Here is a 16,068-nt window from a genome sequence, read left to right as displayed (position 1 = left end):
GGGGAATGAGTTGACTCCCAGGCCGCATGTGCATCTTGACAATGTGACAGGGTTCAAAGACTACTAGGGAAACTCTCCCCTTTCAGGCTCCAGAAAGTGGCACCCAAAATGTACACATCTGTGGAAATGCTTTAAAAGGGGAATGCTCACGGCCGCCCCCCCAATTCCTCACACACATTTATGTAATTAATTTCAGTTTCTTAAAATCTCACACCTCGCAGCTCCAGCCCTGCTCGTGAGTAATTATTTATAAACAGTGTCATAAAGGCTGCCTGACTGCCAAGAGTAATCAGCTTCTTCAAACCACTTCAAAGGAAAGCGAAAACCTCCCCATCCGCAGATCCTTTTGAGGTTTAACTAGGAGCATGATTTAAAATTCACAAGAAAACCCTTAGGTATTGGAGCTCTAATACACAGCTTTCTTGGACAAACGTTTGATAAGAAACGAAACATACCATTATACACACCGCCGCCCGCTTTAACATCGCCCAGGGCTACCGTAAACGCTCGCTTTGTACTGAACCCGCTCTCCTCTCCTCGCGCAGGGGCTGCCAGCCCCGCGTGGCGGCTCCCCTCGCTCTGCGCTCACTCGCTCGCTCACCGGGCTGTGTCCAGAGCCAACTCTCCCCCTGCACCAGCCACGGGCCAGGGCAGCGTGTGTCACAGGGAACCCTTCCCCAGCCCACGCCCATGCCCAGGACGCAGACGCGCCGCGTGGCGGGGAGGCGTGACAATCTGGCCACAAGCCCAGGGCTGGGGAACCGCTCGCTGGGTGTCCGGGTGTCGGGGGACCTCCCCGCACCTCCCATCCTCTTCCAGAACACAGGCGGGCTGGGATGGACTGTTTCCAGCTTCCCCCCACTCCGAGGACGACCACTCGAGCCGAGCGCTCCCGCTGCCTCCCCGTCCCCGCCAAGTTTCGCTTCGCTCGTAGGTGGAGGCCTGGGCCCCGCAGGAAAACCCACAGCTGTTCCTCTCTGCCTTTCATTTAAGCGGCCGGGACTCGGGCCAAAGGGCAAAGATGTTCCAACATCCATAAAAGCCGCCAGCCCAAGGCCTGCGAGGGGGGGAGGGCGGCTGTGGGGAACACGTCGATGTCCCCAAACAGTGGGTGGGGGTGCAAAGGCTCTGCGCCCTGAGCAGCGTCTCGGGCCCCTCGGAACAGGCGGGCGGCCGCTCCCAGGCTCCCAGGTAGCCCCGACCCCGCCCACCCAGGCAGGTCGAGCGCCAGGCGCAGGGGCAACGTGGAGCAAGGGGGTGAGGCTCCACCGAGCACCCATGAATGAACGGGGCGCTGAGGAGGGTGGCAGGGGGTGGCGAAGGACGTGAGGAGGCGGCCGCACTGTGTCCAAACCAGAAAGATGAGGTTCGAACTTGAAAATTCTGGTGAAGTGGGTAGCTTGACGCTGAAAATTCCCTGGACACAGAGGAGTGAGCTCAGAACATAAAGGTGGACTCTGCCCCCGATTCGGGCTCTTGGATTTTGGCGGGAGATGGGCTACGCTTTGAGGTTCAAGGTCCTGGGACACAGAGCGGGCGCACGGGCCCCTCAGCAGGGTTTTTTGCAAACCAGAGGCAATGAAGTGCCATCACGACCCAAATGAGGGTCCAGGCAGCTGTGTGTTTGTCAAGGACGATTTTAACTGAGAAGATTCTCGTTCCGTTTCACCTGCCGAAGCTCTGGCACAGCAGCACCTGGGCCTCCGAGGCCACGTCGGGTGCCGTCAGGCCGGGGTCCGGGGCGCCCTGCTAGAGGCCGCCGCCGCCAGTCCCCATGGCCCCGGCTCCACCTCCGTCTCGGTCAGGGAGCCAAACCCGCCCTCTTCACAAAGGAGGAAACTGAGGCCCAGAGAGCCATGATCTCCACCTTCTCTTTACACGCTCTGAGGAGAACTCTGAAGATGGGTGACCCGCGGGACGTGGCGGCGGAAGGCGGGAGGGGCGCACGGTCCGCGCCGGGCTCCGCACCGGGTGTTCCTCTTATTTTAACCTTTCACTTTGCTTTGACTTTGACTTTCACTTTGCTCGACTGAACTGCTTCGAGCAGGCAGTACCAGAGTTGGACGTGGGCAGAGATGCTCCCAGCGGCCATCAGACAGCAGAGCCCAGGGCAGCCGAGCGGGAAGGCAGAACCGTCTCCCTCTGAGGCCTGACAGGTGAGGCTGGGGTGGGGGGTGCAGTGTGCAGCAGGCCCCCCGGGAAGGAAGGTGGCTTGACACCCACCCTGCAGGGCGGGCCGCCCTCCCAGCCTTGAGAACCAGAGCCCGGAGGCCTCACGGAAGAGCCTCCTTGGGGCGAAGTGAATCGCACTGGGGAAAGCAGGATGGCAAGGTGGACCGCTGGAGACCGCGGTCCTCCTGGCCCCGCTGGTCACAGCTCGATGTCCACCTGGGGCACATGGGCTCACGAGCAATGTCAATTCCCAATTTTCCGCACCCAGAGGCTCAGAATCGGGCACTGCTGGGGCTCTCCGAACTGCCTGGCTCAGGTCTGTGGGGAGGCCCAGCTCCGCGCTCTGCACCCAGGCGGACGCTGCCCCAGGACCCGCGGGCCCCCACGCCGGGAAGGCCACGCGGCCTGGCCCACTGCAGGCTTGGAGGCTGCCCTCTTGCTTTTTTTTTTTGAACTACTAAGCGTCTTTTCTTATCTTGGGCCTCTGAACCCCAGCGCGAGGCATCTCAGGCCTCAGTCCCTCTCGGCCGCACCAGATGCTAATTCCACTGGCGGAAACGCCTTCAAAGTGGCTCCTGCCCCAATGAAAGAAACATCAAAGCTCCGTGAGCCCGTTCTGGCGGCTCACGCAGGCTGGAACGGCCCTCCTCCGCCTGGCAGGTCAGCCCCATGACCGAGCCTCTTCTCACTGCCCAGTCCGGGCTGGGGCCCCAGGCCCAGCTGACCTGCCCTGAGACCACGGTGCGGGAGCTCTGGAACTCATTAACAGGCGCCAATAACGAGACCGGCAGAAAAACCCAAGTGCTGCCTGTCTAAGGTAGACCAGAAACCAAATTTACACCTGACAAGTAGAGTGATCACAGAGCTCAAGCCCATCAGCTGGGGCATGTGGAAGCATGAATAATTGATTCCGTGGGCCATTCTGAGGTTTCTATTTTAATAACTTGGCAAGAGAATGTTTATTAGTTGTGCTCCCAAAGAAATTAAGGCATTTTTCAGGTAACCACCAGCCCAGTTGTCAAAACCCCTCCCCACCCTGTTCTGACCTCCCTTCAGACACCGGAGGAGGGAGTGGCTTACAGCTGCTCCCAGGAGGAGGGGGAACCACGGGGTGCTCCCAGGAGGACGGCAGGGGGGGCCGTGGAGTGCCCCCAGGAGGAGGGGGAACCACGGGGTGCTCCCAGGAGGAGGGCAGGGGGGCCGTGGAGCGCCCCCAGGAGGAGGGGGCTGCGGAGTGCTCACCATTGTCGTTGTCTTCCTGAAAGTACTTGATCATGAATGGGATGGGATCCTCAGGCTGGTGGATCAGGAGTTGCTGCAGCATGTTCTATGGGCACAGGGTGGACACACAGGAGGTTGACACCTGCAGGGGCCCCCACAGCCCCAGGCTCAGGTGGCCCAGCCCCCTGGTCACTGTAGGTACCGGCTATGGGGCTATCTCTCCCCTGCAGCCCACTAGTATACCTTCAACTTGGGACCCAGCCCCTGTCCCACCGGGCAGCTGCTTGGGTCCCCGTGAGCAGAGGCGTGAGGGAGGGGCCATGGAGACGCCAGGAGGGACCGCGCCCCCCACCCAGTCAGTCCCGGGACCCTCTCCCCCGGTCCCTTGTGCTCCCCAGACCAGCCTTCTCTCGGTTCTTCTGCACCGCGCTCATTCTCCCCAGAGCCTTCGCAAATGCTGCTCCCTTGGCTTGAAGGACTTTTCCTCAGCTTCCCGTCTCAATGGAAATATACCTTTCCGACCATGCTCACTAAGTAAATCCTGCCATACGCGCCTGCAGCCTCCGTGTGCCCTGTTACTGTCTCACCCTTGTCCCAGTGCCTGGCACAATCACAGTAGATGCCCAGTGCAGATGTCTACCAGAGGACAGGGCCACCACTACTACCCGTGCCCCTCCAGAGCGGGACAGAGTATTCATCAGCCAAATCTCTAAACAGGCCTGGGAGAGCCTGGCCATCTAAATCCAAGGGAAAGAGCTTCCATGGTTCCAGAACCAAGGGCCCGGAAAAGAACCGGCTAGCTGAGAGGAGCCGGGCTGATGCCATGGGAGAAGCCATCAGCCCTAGGGACAAGCAGGGACAGGCTGCAGCCCTCTAAGGGAAGGGAGGGCTTGGGGCCGTAACAAGAGCTCTGCATCTAACCAGCAAGTGCCTCCCCCTCTCTGGGCCTCAGCCTCCCCATCCCTTAGATAGCAAGACTGGATGAGGTCCCTAGTCACATGTCACTGGTGAGATGGTGTGAGATGGCTTTTTAGATGGTTTCACAGATGAATATTCTTAATTTCACTTTTAAATGGTTGCATATCTAACGTGTATTAGAAAAATATATCAAACCTATGATTTCAAAGATAGTGTGCTTAGGATGAGGCAGAATGAGTCACTTAATTCTTTAAAAGTGGATTGATTTAAAGAAATGATTTGGTTAAAATGGAAACGTGGCAGTAGTCACATGAATCTACACAGGTAATAAAATTTCATAGAACTGTATACACGCCAAACACATGAGTGCAAGGAAAAATGGATGCGATCCAAGGCAGGCCGGAGTCTGGTTAACAGCCTTGCACCAGCGTCGGGGCCCCGACTTTGACAGAGTACTACAGTTACGTTACATGCTATGGCGAGGGGCAGCTGCGGGAAGGGTACACCAGAACTTCATACTATTTTTTGGAAATTCCTGTGTAAAAAGTATAAGAAGTGGAAACGGTAAAAACCATGCAGGGAGCACACAGCTGGCTAAAGGCTGGAAATACTGAACTGAAAGCTTTCTGGGGCTGCTTCTTCCAACAGTCACGATGAGCGACCCCGGCTTCTCCAGAGCGGGCGACAGTGCCCCTAGGCGCCCCCCCCCCCACCCATCCTGCCCGCCATCCCTTTACTTAGACCAACCACTCGATTTTAAAAACTTCTCTCTTTTCTCCAGCATCTACTTGCTGGAGAGATGATGCCTCTGGGGACCTGGCAGACCCCGAAGAGTCGAAAAATGCTCTGGGAACTGGGCTCCGTGTTCCCTGTGGGCCTCGGAACATCCGAGTGGCTGGACAGCTCCTGGACGCTTTTACCTCGGGGAGGTGCGGAAGGGACACCCGCCGGCGCACGCTGGGGCCCGGCTCTGCCTCAGGTCACGCCAGGACCTAAGTTAGGTTAGGAACCCAGGAGAGCTTAGCAGCTGCCTGAGGAGGAAGGGCCAGGTGGGAAGCGCTGCTGCCCAAACCACAGGGCTGCTGTCCCAAGACACAGGCATCTCAGAGGACGGGGATGCCACCTTGAACTCGGATACTCCCCAGCTCGGAAGGCAGCAGTGCAGACGGGTGGGACGGTCAGCGCCAATGAGCCCCTTGGAGAACACCTCTTACCACCCGGCATTTCTCGGATGGGGGAACTGGGGAGAGGAAGGGGCTTGTTTCAGGCCAGGGAGCCGGCTGGTGCGGAGCGAGGACCAAATCCTGGTCAAGGTGGCCCGCCCCTTTCTTCCGCCCTGGGTCCGCGGGACAGGGACAGGGTATGTCTTCAGGTCGAGGGAGCCCCTGGGGTCACGCGGGGCAGGAGTCCGACACCCCAAGTCAGACAACCTCGTGGGTCACAAACGAGGCCCCCCAGCGGCGAGGCCGCCAGCGCGCACCGATGCCGCGACAGAGGTCCCCGGCCGCCGCCCGGGGTCGCGACAGGGCGGGACTGCCCGGGTCACCTGCATCATCTCGAAGATGTGGTTCGTCTCCCCGTACTGGGGCATTTCCGGGGGGATGCGGTGCGGGGCGGTGGTCGCGTCCATGCTACGGCGCGGCTCGCTGCTCCCTGGTGACCGCCGTCGCTAAGGGCGCCGCCCCTGGACGTCATCAGCGCGCACCGCCCCTGGCGACTGCGGTCGCTAGGCGCGCCACGGCTGACGTCATCAGCGCGCGCCGCCACCGCCAGGCTCCCCCGCCCGCGCCCTCGGCCGCCTGGCGCAAGCGCCCCCCAGGAGGGCCCCCCTGGGCTTAGACACCGACAGCACCCCGGGCGCAGGGCGGCACCCCCGAGGGGGCGGGAGGCGGGTCCTGCTCCCGGCTCCGCCCTCGCGCCTTGGCGCCGGCGTTGAGTTCTGCGGGCCCGCCCCGCCTCGGCTCTCTGGGCCTCAGTTTCCCCATCTATGAAGAACAGAGGTGAGGGAGAACATCCGAAGAGGGAGGGGCGTCCATGAGGCTGGCCGGAGGGCAGGAGACCCCGCCGGAAACCCCAGCCCCCATTCGCCGCCTCTGAGCGCGGGGAGACCCCGCCGCCCGCCCCGGGAGTGGGGCGGGGCCGCCACGTGACCCGATTGCTGTGGCACCCGCGGTAACAATCAAGCCCGCGTCCCGGCTTCTCACCCTGACCTCCCCACCCTACACCCCACCCCCCGTCCCAAGCCCTGGGCAGGGCCCTCCCCGCCCCTCCGGGGCCCCAGATACCCACGGAGACACTCCAGCTTCGGGGCGCTCTGTGAGCAAAGGACAAGCCAGGTTAAAGCCCCAGGTTCGGAAACCGGGGTGGGGGGTTGGGGGAGCGGAGAGTGCAGGCGACCGCCGCTGCTGCCCCGGGATGGGGAGGGAGTGGGACGTGGTGGGGGTCGCTTTAATCCCGAGTGGGACCCGAGCAGCCGGGGTGTGGACGCAGCGCTGAACCGAGAGCTCTCAGCCATGTGCCATTCTTAGCAGAAACTACCGTTTTTGAGCCCTGTGCGCTCAACTGTCCTGTGTGTGTACATTATGGAGCGGGAGTAGGGCATAGTCAATAGGGATTGCCCAGAGTTCAGATCCCGCCTGCACTCCCGCAGCTGTGTGAGCCTGCTTGCGCCTGCCTTCCTCCCCTGTGAAGTGAGGGTTATGGGAGGACTCCATGAACTGATATATCCGAAGTATTAGGCAGTAACTGGCAACTAGTAAGGGCACAATACATAGGAGCTACTGTAAGTATTATCTCATTTAATCTTTGCGCCAACCCTGAGAAATAGGCACCTTCATTCCCATTTTACAGATGAGAATGTGGAGGATCAGAATGGCGAAAAATAGTTGGCTGAGTGACTTTGGGCAAGTCATTTTCCCTTTCTGGGCCTCTTTCCTCTTTAGTCGTTGATCACAGAGCATCTGAAAGCCCCTCGAAGAGCCTCTAATAAAAACTCTCATTTTATAAACTGAGGCCCAGAAAGGAGGAAATTCTCGGCCAAGGTCACTCGTTAATCAAAGGCAAAGCCAGGGCTGGAACTAGGTGCGCTGACTCCCAGCCTAAGCCTTTTCCACCTGCCAGCAGCCCGGAAACAGGCTGAGTTCTGTCTCCGGCTCAGAAGTGCTTCCTCAAAGTGCAAACCTTGGTAGGCTTGTCAAACCTGCCTGCAAAGAGAGCTGGGGAAGAAAAGGAAGCTGCCGCCCCCTGAACAAAGAACACAACAAGCCAGCCTGCCGTTTGCACTGGAGAGGTTCCGTTTGCTTCCTGGACATTTCTGAAATGACTTGCCTTTCTCCTCATTTATTTTAAGCCCTAGGCGCTTTTCATACCACGATTTAATCTTCTTTAGCAGGCTGGAAAAATACAAATCAATTAAAGCCTGAAACCTCTTGGGTAATCATTTTTCCCTCCTCCTCCCCGAGCGAGAAGTGCCTGCACCCCGTGTCTTTCATCACGACTAATTTGGCTGCAGTGACTCTCGTTCAAGGGACAATCACTTTGGATAGCTTATTACAGCTCTTCGCACGACGTTTCTGGCGTGCATGTCACAAGTCTCTAGGATCAAGAACCGAGTCGGTTTTGCTCTCAGGGGCTCTTGGGGCCACCAACCCCTGAGGGAGTACTGTATCCCTGGAGAGTTTGGCAGCCCCAGGAAGCCCCAGGAGGGTGGCAGGGAGCCAGGTACACAGGGCAGCTTCTGAATGCTAGTCCTCATTGCTTTAGGACGGAGAACAGAGAACAGCCTCGTGGGAGTGGAAGCGAGATCCAGGGTCCAGTTAGTGCGTGACCCCTAGGAGGGCTCAAGCAGCCTTTCAGTCTGCCCCGAGCCCCAGTCATTCCGATGTCTGGCATGTTTGTCTCTCCGGACCATCCCGGAGGGAAGGACGGAGAGAGTCAAGAGCCCAGATTTTATATGATCAGGCAGAGGGGAGCAGGAAATCCTGGCTTGCTCGCTTCCTAGCCGTGTGATCTCGGCTTCGTCCTCCACCGTGCGGGGATGATTGTGGTCCCCTGTGCATAGGGCTGTGGTGAGGGCTGAGCTAATGCACATCCAGGGGGTTTCCTAGGGCCCTATCCGGTGGCCTGGTGTTAGGAGGACTGGGGCGAGCCCCCCGGGATCACAGCAAGGGCTGGAGCACAGCCAGTTCGCCCTGCAGCGCACCAACCCTCCCTCCGCAAAGGCCCCTGTGCCGACCGCGCAGCGCTCGTCCCTTCCTGACCCCTGCGCCCCACTTCCCTGCTGCGTTTTCTCTAGCTGCGCCCCCGTCCGAACTACTCTTCACCCCTTTTCCTGCTTGGCTGCGTCCCACGCTGAGGGGCAGCCGCTGCCCTCGGCGGTGCACAGCCCGGCACCTGGCAGGCCCTGCAGTGTGGATGGACACACGCGTGAACGCACGGAGCGCTTTTCGCTTCTTTGCTTTGCCTGACGCCTGGCGTCCCGCGGCCTCACCCCATCCGTGGTACTTGCTCGCGATATTCCCACATCCCCACCCCACCCTCAACCTTCAGCCCGGGGTCCCCCCGCCCCAGCCCCAATTGCCCGCCCTGGAGACCTCTCCAAAGCCCGCTCTCTCTCCAAACCTTCCCTGCTCCAGGAGGTCAAGCCCTCAGCAGCCTCTGCTGCTCTTGGGCGGCACGCCGTGCCCATCCCCCGCCACGCATGCGCACTGTTTAATCGCAGTGGCTTTGATTGCTCCAAGTACCGGGCACTGCCGCCACCTGGGGTCACACCTTCCGCCTGCCACCTCCTGCGATGCACGTTAGGGCTCTGGGGCCCAGAGGATGAGCGGCTGGCCCGAGGCTAGCAAGAAGTGGTAGAACCAGGATTCGAACCCCAGACCCCATGACCACAGCTCGGGTTCTTAACCAGCGACCGAAGCGCTGAGCTTTATGGGAGAGGCCCGGCCAGAGGCGCTCGGCCCTCGCTGAGCCTGCCCATGTGCTGCCCGGACTGGTCTAGGTTTCGGCTCCCAGCCATTTGTAAGCCCTGGGCCCCAACTCCGGTGAGGCCGGTGGGGCAGTGCACCGTGGTGCAGAACTTGGGGGCACGCCCAAAACCTCAGTAATCAAGATAAATCGTATTTCAATGCAAGATTTTTTAAAAAATCAAGATCTGTGCAAAAACTCATTTATAATAAAATATCACAATTTTTCAAAGGCAGGAGCAGTTGTTGCTGATTTTCCCTTTTGCCTCAGGCTCCAAAGGCACTGTCTTTACTTAAAGTTCTGAGGTTTTGTTCTCCATGGACTTTTTAGTATTAACTTCTTAAAAAACACTTTTACCCATCTCGATTGCTGGGTTTTCTGGTCACCCCTGAAATTTTGCGCCAAGGCGAATGCCCGACTTGCCTCACCCTAGTTCGGGCCCCCGATGCCAGGGGAGGCGGGACGGGACGCCCCTGCGTCCTCATTCATCATGTGCCATTTCTGCCTCTGGGGGGGGCGGGGGGGGCACCTGGGTACAGCAGGTGTCCCACAAACAGTGGGCCCGCGCCACCTACCTCCCAACCCAGCTCCCCTTCCAGCTGGCGCAGTTCGCGTGGCGGGATAGGAGGGCTGAGCGAGGAGGCGGCGGAGCTGGAAAGGGGCCCGGCGGGTCTGCCCTGCTCTGTGGACGAACGCAGGCACTGTGGCTCCCGGGGTGGCCTCCGGGCGCGGCCACTGAAGTGGGCTCCATCATGCTCACAGTCAACCCTCTCAGGTTTATGGGGCACAATTGTCAGGGTCCCTTCTGGCCCCGCTCCTTTATGGCTGCCTGGCTGTGGTTCAGCTCGCAGCCCAGGACGTGGACGCCACCACCCTGCCCTCCCCAGTTCTCTGAGTCACTGCCCCCACTCGGTCCTGGGGGCCATCGTCTGGTCTGTTCCCCTCGCATTTCCTTTCATCTCCCTGATGCCGGAGAGACGGCTCCCTGGCTCCAGCCCCGCTCTGGGCTCGGGGCGCCGGGGCAGGCCCAGCAGAAACGGCTCCCGGCCCCACTTCGCTCTCACGCGCCACCTGGGACCTGCGAGGAAGCCCGGATGTGGCCTTGCCAAGTCCTCTGGCCCCTTCCCCTTGCAGCATCTCGCTAGGACCCTCCCTCCTTCCCTCCACGCAGCCTCCTCTGCCCCTGCCCACGCAGGGCCTGTCCAAGCCTGGGCTCCGTGTGTGCTGGGGACTCTGAGGTCCGGGCGGCCACCTGTGGCAGCTTTCGAGGATGCTAGGGCCTAGGGCGTCTCTGGCACACGCTTGTTGTGACACCCTGGGTGTCGTCTGCCCTCCGGAGGTTAGGGGGAGTCGATCTGCTGGGGCTCCTTCCAGCTCTAACATTCCACAAACCTGTGACCTGGAGTATTTTGTGTGTGCTCAGCCAAACTGTGATGTCACAGAGGACAGAACCCATGGCCTTCCCTGCTCCCAAGGGAGATTCGAGACGCATTGTGGACGCCTGAATCGCACTGGGACAGTCTGTGAGGAACCAAAAAAGAGCACACTCCGGGGCACCACGTTTCCAGCCAGGGGCGCCCTGCGGTTAACGGGGGCGGGGGGTGGGCAGGGAGGAGCGGCTGGGGCCCTAGCCTGGGGATGGCCAAACCTGAGGCCAGGGCGCCTGCCCCGAACAGGGCTGGGAAACTACGTCTTCTCAGACCGGACGGTCCAGGGCTGAGTCCTCCCCTGCTTGGCCCACTGGGAAGGACCTCGCCAATTGCAGAGTGGCCAGTGTTTTAAAACAATTTGGTCTAAGCTGATGAAAGCAGATTTTAGACTCTGTGGCACATTCCTTAATCTCAGCTCTTTGCTGACATCAGCGGAAGGCACCGGAGGCCGTGTGTGTGTGTGTGTGTGTGTGTGTGTGTGTGTGTGTGTGTGAGAGAGAGAGAGAGAGAGAGAGATTGAGATTGATTCAGATTCAGATTCAGATTTCAGATTCTGACAGTCTGGGGAGACTGAGGACCAGAGGATTTCTTGTCCACAGTGGAGGGAAGAAAGACCTTTTATGGCAAAGAACGTGTCCTTGGCGGATAAATGGGCCTGGGTCAGGCCCAGCTCTGTCACGGACGGCCCGGGGGATCTCGAGCTAGTGTGTGGCCTCCTAGGGCCTCACTGCCTCCCCAGCCAGAGGGGTGACAGCGGTCCCTGCCCTCAGCGTTGTGGGGCGCCGCCCAGTGCACTCTGGTCTCGACCCCAGCGCCGCGTCTGCAGCCTGCTGCTGGAGGCTCATGGCTGCTCCCCGCCCCCAGGCCCCCTCCGGCCAGCGGCCCTGAGGAGGACGATGAACGAGGTGAAGGAGTGCCTCCGGAGCATCGAGCAGAAGTACAAGCTCTTCCAGCAGCAGCAGTTCACGTTTATCGCCGCGCTGGAGCACTGCAGGGAGAACGCTCACGACAAGATCCGGCCCATCGCCAGCATCGAGCAGGTGCCGCCCCGGGGGCCGCCGGGCCCATCCCTAGTCAGGACGAGTAAGCAGACGAAGCTGAGGCCCGGAGAGGGGACGCACGTCGGGGCCAGGCTCCTAACGAGCGGAGCGAGCCCTGTGCCCTCCCGCGCACGTGGGGCGAACAGCAGAGTGGTGAAAGCCGCGGGCTCGAGGCCCGGCCACGAGGGCCCCTGCCGCGCCCTCGGGCCAGCGATGCGCCTCTCCGGGCCTCAGCTTCCTCCCTCGGAAAGTGAGAGGAGCGGCGCGCGCCCCCGGGGCGGGGCAGCGGGCTGACGAGACGGTCCGGACACACTCGGCCCCTGTCCGGCCGGCCCCGCAGGCCGCGTACAGGGACGTCCTGAGGCGCGCGCACGCGGTCCCAGCTGGGGATCCACGGGCGTTCGAGAAGCTCGGCACGCCAGACACTGACGTTTTCACTTAACCCGCGTCTCCTCGGGGACGGCCCTCGGCCCCCACCCGCCCCACTCCCAGACATGGAGAGCGGCGGCCCTCGCTGGCAAGCACCCTTTTAAAAATTCTTTTTTCTCATTTTTGTAAAAACATCTCCCAGTTTAACTTGAAAAAGTTCGAACCAATGGAAAATGAACACCCATATGACCTTCACCTTGATGCACCAAGCCACCTGTAACATTTGGCCAGGTGCGCAGGCTCTCTGTGGAAGCACACCCTCCTGAACCTGAACTACTTGGAAGTAAATCGGCTTCATCCCGTTTAGCCCACTCCCCAGCGGCTCAGAGGACCAGGTGCACACACCTGTAACTGAGTCTGCTCAGGGCTGAGGGAGCCCAGCTCCTCCCGAGCATGGGGTGGGGGAGGTGGGGAGGGTCCTGCATTAGTTCCAGAAGGCTCTCGGTGAACGGCAGCCCACGTTTCTCGATTCTATCTAACATGTTGACTCTCCAGCCTCACCCTGCCCCCCTGGACCAGACGTAGCCTGTGGTCACATGCAAACACTCCAGGTAGCCCAGCGACACTGCTCTGCTGTGGTCACACGACAGTGCCGGCTCCTCTGTCCTCACCCCTTGTCCCTGGGCGGGTGTGCGGGCACGCCCAGTGGGTGTGGAAGCCTCTGCCCCTAGCAACAAAAAGGCTCCCAGCGGCAGCAGGACTCAGGCCTTTTCGGGTGCTGGAGGAGGTCACGCTGTCCCTCTCACCAGACCATGGAGACTCAGGGAACCGAGTGGTGATCCTGCCTGGACCTGCCCGGACCCGCCAGCCGCTGCCCAGGGCAAGGTCAGGCCTCCGCCCTCGCCCGACCTCCAGTCCAGAGGCACTGGGTGGTCCCAGGTCACTCTGGAGAGAGAGAGCCCTGACCCATGGAGGACCCCCCAAGAAAAGGAGCGGGAAGTAGACCGGCTGGGTCGCTCTCCTTTGCACGTCCTCTGACCTGTTTAAGGACGTCCTGCCGACTCCCGCGTCTCCAGCGCGCACACGCCGAGGTCTAGTCGTGTGCTGCGTATTTAAGCACGTTGTCCCCGTAGTGTTAATATTTGTCTTTGATATGAGGTAGAGACATTTTTTTCTCATATAGATAATCATTTTCCCCAGCTCCACTGACTTACGTATCCTTCCTTCCTCTGCCTTGGACACAAGACAACCAAACTGCAAGGGATTCTAGTTTCTCCTATTTGCTCCTCAGTCTGGGTGGCCCCACCCAGCCATCCTCTAAGTGGGGCTGTGGCGTGAAAAGTCAGAGACCAGCTCTTTGCTTTAGGCATCAGCTTGGGTACTTGGGGACCAGTGAGAGGTACTTGGAGCCGCTGGTCTGGAGCGAAACCCAGCTTTGCTACTTTGGGTGGTCCCCAAGCAGCTTACGTCACCTCCCCGAGCCTCCAGCATCCACCTGTGCAGTGCGGGTTTAAAAACCACCCAGCCGCACGGTTTAGGTGAAGGCGAGTGAGACTGGGCCTGCAGAGCATTGTGCAGGGTACCTGGGACACTTAATGACGTCTGCTCTGCGTAGGGGTCTGTGCGTTCACCATGACTGGCATCTGGACCCCGGGAGGCAGGGCGAGGCCGGGCAGGGTCCCTGGGCGCTCCCATGGAGCAGCTGGGCCCTGGGTGGCGCCCCCCACCGCACCTCCTTGCTGACGGCGCCGGGGTCGGGGGCCCGCAGGTGCAGAGCTACATGGAGCATTACTGCAACAACTCCACTGACCGGCGCATCCTGCTCATGTTCCTGGACACCTGCGCGGAGCTCGGCAAGCTCTGCCAGCGCTTCGAGGCCCTGCACTCGGGCACGCCCGTCACCAACAACCTGCTGGAGAAGTGCAAAGCCCTCGTGAGCCAAAGCAACGACCTCAGCAGCCTGCGAGCAAAGTGAGTCCCGCGGTCCCGTGGGGGGGGGCAGGGACAGGAGCCGGTCCTCTGTGGAGGGGCAGATCCTAGGCCCGCTGATTGACTGGAATGGTTAACAGAGCCCCTGAGGCCCCAGATGGGACACAGCTCCTCCCCCTGCTGCAAGCCCCGGGTGCAGGGAGGGGCTCAGAGCAGGGAGCCCCACCAGTGCTGGACTTCTGAGCCCAAGGGAATGCAGAGCACGGGCACCCAGGTCCTAAGGAAGCTGTCTGCACGTTAGGGTAAGAAGAGTCGAGAGGACGACGCGGTGTACCTTGGGGCCTTTCCGGCAGGTTTCCGCAGTCCTCGGCCAGGCGTCTCCAAACCCGGGGGCATGGTTTGCAACTCCTTTCACACCAGGGTGACCTGGGTCCTTGGCCTCTCCACCTGCCACAGGGCCAGTGCCTTCGCAGTCCCAAAGCCTGCCATGGGTCTCCCGTGTGGCCAGGACGAGGACGGCCCGCCGAGGTCAGGGAGTGGCACGACGGTCCCCAGACCAGGGGCTCAGCGGCCCCCTCTTGCCCCTGCAGATATCCTCACGACGTGGTGAACCACCTGAGCTGCGACGAGGCCAGGAACCACTACGGCGGCGTGGTCAGCCTCATCCCCATCATCCTGGACCTGATGAAGGAATGGGTCGCCCACTCGGAGAAGCTGCCCCGCAAAGCACTGCAGCACGTGAGTGAGCCCGGGGAGCGCCAGGAAGCCACCACGGCGGCCGCCGGTCCTCCCCAGGCCGCAGGCGCCCCGCCGGGGTCACGGAAACCCCGGCACAGGCGACTTAGAAAAGACAGCCTCAAACCCAAGGGCAAGGACGAGGGGAGTTCGAAACCTCCCTGGAGACCACCTGGTGGGAAGCTGTAACTCAAAGCCAGTGACCCGCCTGCCACCCAGTGTCGTCCCCTGGGGCGCTTTGCTACTTAGTTTCCACCGCTCAATCCACTGTCATTGGCGCCCACGGCTCCTGCCACTCGTTAAGCGCAAAGGGGACGCCCCCGATATATTCCTGACGACCTCTCTTCCCGACCTGCTTAAACTTCTAACTCCTGCTCGCCCATGAGCGGCAGACCCCGCCCGTGACGGAGGGCCACTCCCGGTGTGCTTGGCGGAGAGGAGGCTCTGCCCGTCCCCCCCAGGTGGGCCCAGCTCCCCAGGCCGGCCACCAGGCTGCGGGAGGCCGCCACAGGCAAAGCGTGTCCCTCCGTGAGACAGGGCTGCTCCCACCTCCAAGCCACTGTGGCTCGGCTCACTGCCCATCTGCAGTGTGACCAGGTCCCCAGACCAGAGCCCGCAGGGGAGCGAGCCCACCTTTCCTCTCCTTTACCTGGGAGATGGCGACTGAGAGACGCTGGAAGAGTCTGACTTGTGTCTCCGGCACAGTCTGGCCCTCACGACCCAAGTGAGGCCCGCGGCTGAAAGACGGGCCGCTGGCCCCTGCGCGTGGTGGGGTGCTGACTGTTGGCTTTTCCCTTCACAGGGGGCGACTTAGCTTCTGTATTCTTGCTTCCTCGGGGGTGATAGTCAAGAATAAAAGTGTTCTACCACCCCTCTGCCTGGCGTGGCTGCCTGGGACTCAGCCCTAAAGGAAAAAGCACGTTTACCCCGAGACGTCACAGGACGCTGGGCAGTAGCCTCACGAGCGAGACCACTGCGCAGAGTGGCCCCTGCAGTGCGCCCAGCTCCAGAAAGCCGGCTCGGGGCGGGTTGTGCCAGAGGCCCGCAGAGAGCGGCACGGTGGGCCTCGGGGACCCGAGACCTGGTCAGACAAGAATGCCCGGGTGTTCTGGACAAAATCCAAAGCTGCCGCCTCTGAGTCTTTGTCTCAGAGGAGCTGCTTTCACCCTTAAAATGGGCCAAGGAGACCGATTTCCAGGGGGCGACCGGGCACAGGCAAGCAATTAAAAGCCAGGCTGCAAGCGGAGCTGGTCCCCCCGGTCCCCTCCTTCCCTCAGTGCGTCCCCACG

The 16,068-nt window shown here is 60.9% G+C and overlaps 2 protein-coding genes across 16 annotated transcripts in view; one reads left to right on the top strand and one right to left on the bottom strand.

Moving 5' to 3' along the window:
* Positions 1–6,011, bottom strand: part of AK8 (adenylate kinase 8) — a 99,132-nt gene extending 93,121 nt beyond the window's left edge. For 7 of the 10 annotated variants that reach the window (XM_016133892.2, XM_016133896.2, XM_016133893.2 and 4 more), the window contains exons 1-2: positions 5,858–6,011; positions 3,415–3,499 (exon numbers count right to left, since the gene is read on the bottom strand). In XM_016133892.2, the coding sequence (XP_015989378.2) occupies positions 3,415–3,499; positions 5,858–5,941 (169 nt within the window). In that variant the 5' untranslated portion in view covers positions 5,942–6,011. Of the gene's footprint in view, positions 1–3,414; positions 3,500–5,231; positions 5,552–5,857 lie in introns of those variants that run through there. The other 3 variants (XM_036239142.1, XM_016133894.2, XM_036239145.1) reach the window with 3 other exon arrangements.
* Positions 6,012–6,083: 72 nt separating this feature from the next.
* Positions 6,084–15,654, top strand: SPACA9 (sperm acrosome associated 9). Of its 6 annotated transcripts, none has more exons than XM_036239150.1 (5): positions 6,084–6,311; positions 10,700–10,840; positions 11,567–11,746; positions 13,884–14,086; positions 14,635–15,654. In XM_036239150.1, the coding sequence occupies exons 3-5, from the start codon at positions 11,603–11,605 to the stop codon at positions 14,966–14,968; spliced, it is 681 nt and encodes a 226-aa protein (XP_036095043.1). In that variant the 5' UTR covers positions 6,084–6,311; positions 10,700–10,840; positions 11,567–11,602; the 3' UTR covers positions 14,969–15,654. The 6 variants fall into 6 exon arrangements, with proteins under 6 accessions (XP_036095043.1, XP_015989408.2, XP_015989410.2 ...); XM_036239149.1 differs by lacking the exon at positions 6,084–6,311 and having other exon boundaries at positions 9,916–10,840; positions 14,635–14,782; positions 15,582–15,654; XM_016133922.2 differs by lacking the exon at positions 10,700–10,840 and having other exon boundaries at positions 11,571–11,746.
* Positions 15,655–16,068: the final 414 nt, after the last annotated feature.

This window comes from Rousettus aegyptiacus, unplaced genomic scaffold, assembly GCF_014176215.1.
Source record: "Rousettus aegyptiacus isolate mRouAeg1 unplaced genomic scaffold, mRouAeg1.p scaffold_m13_p_3, whole genome shotgun sequence".
Classification (NCBI taxonomy): Eukaryota; Metazoa; Chordata; class Mammalia; order Chiroptera; family Pteropodidae; genus Rousettus; species Rousettus aegyptiacus.
The sequence above is the reverse complement of the archived record's forward strand: the minus strand, read 5'-3'. Positions and strand labels throughout refer to the sequence as shown.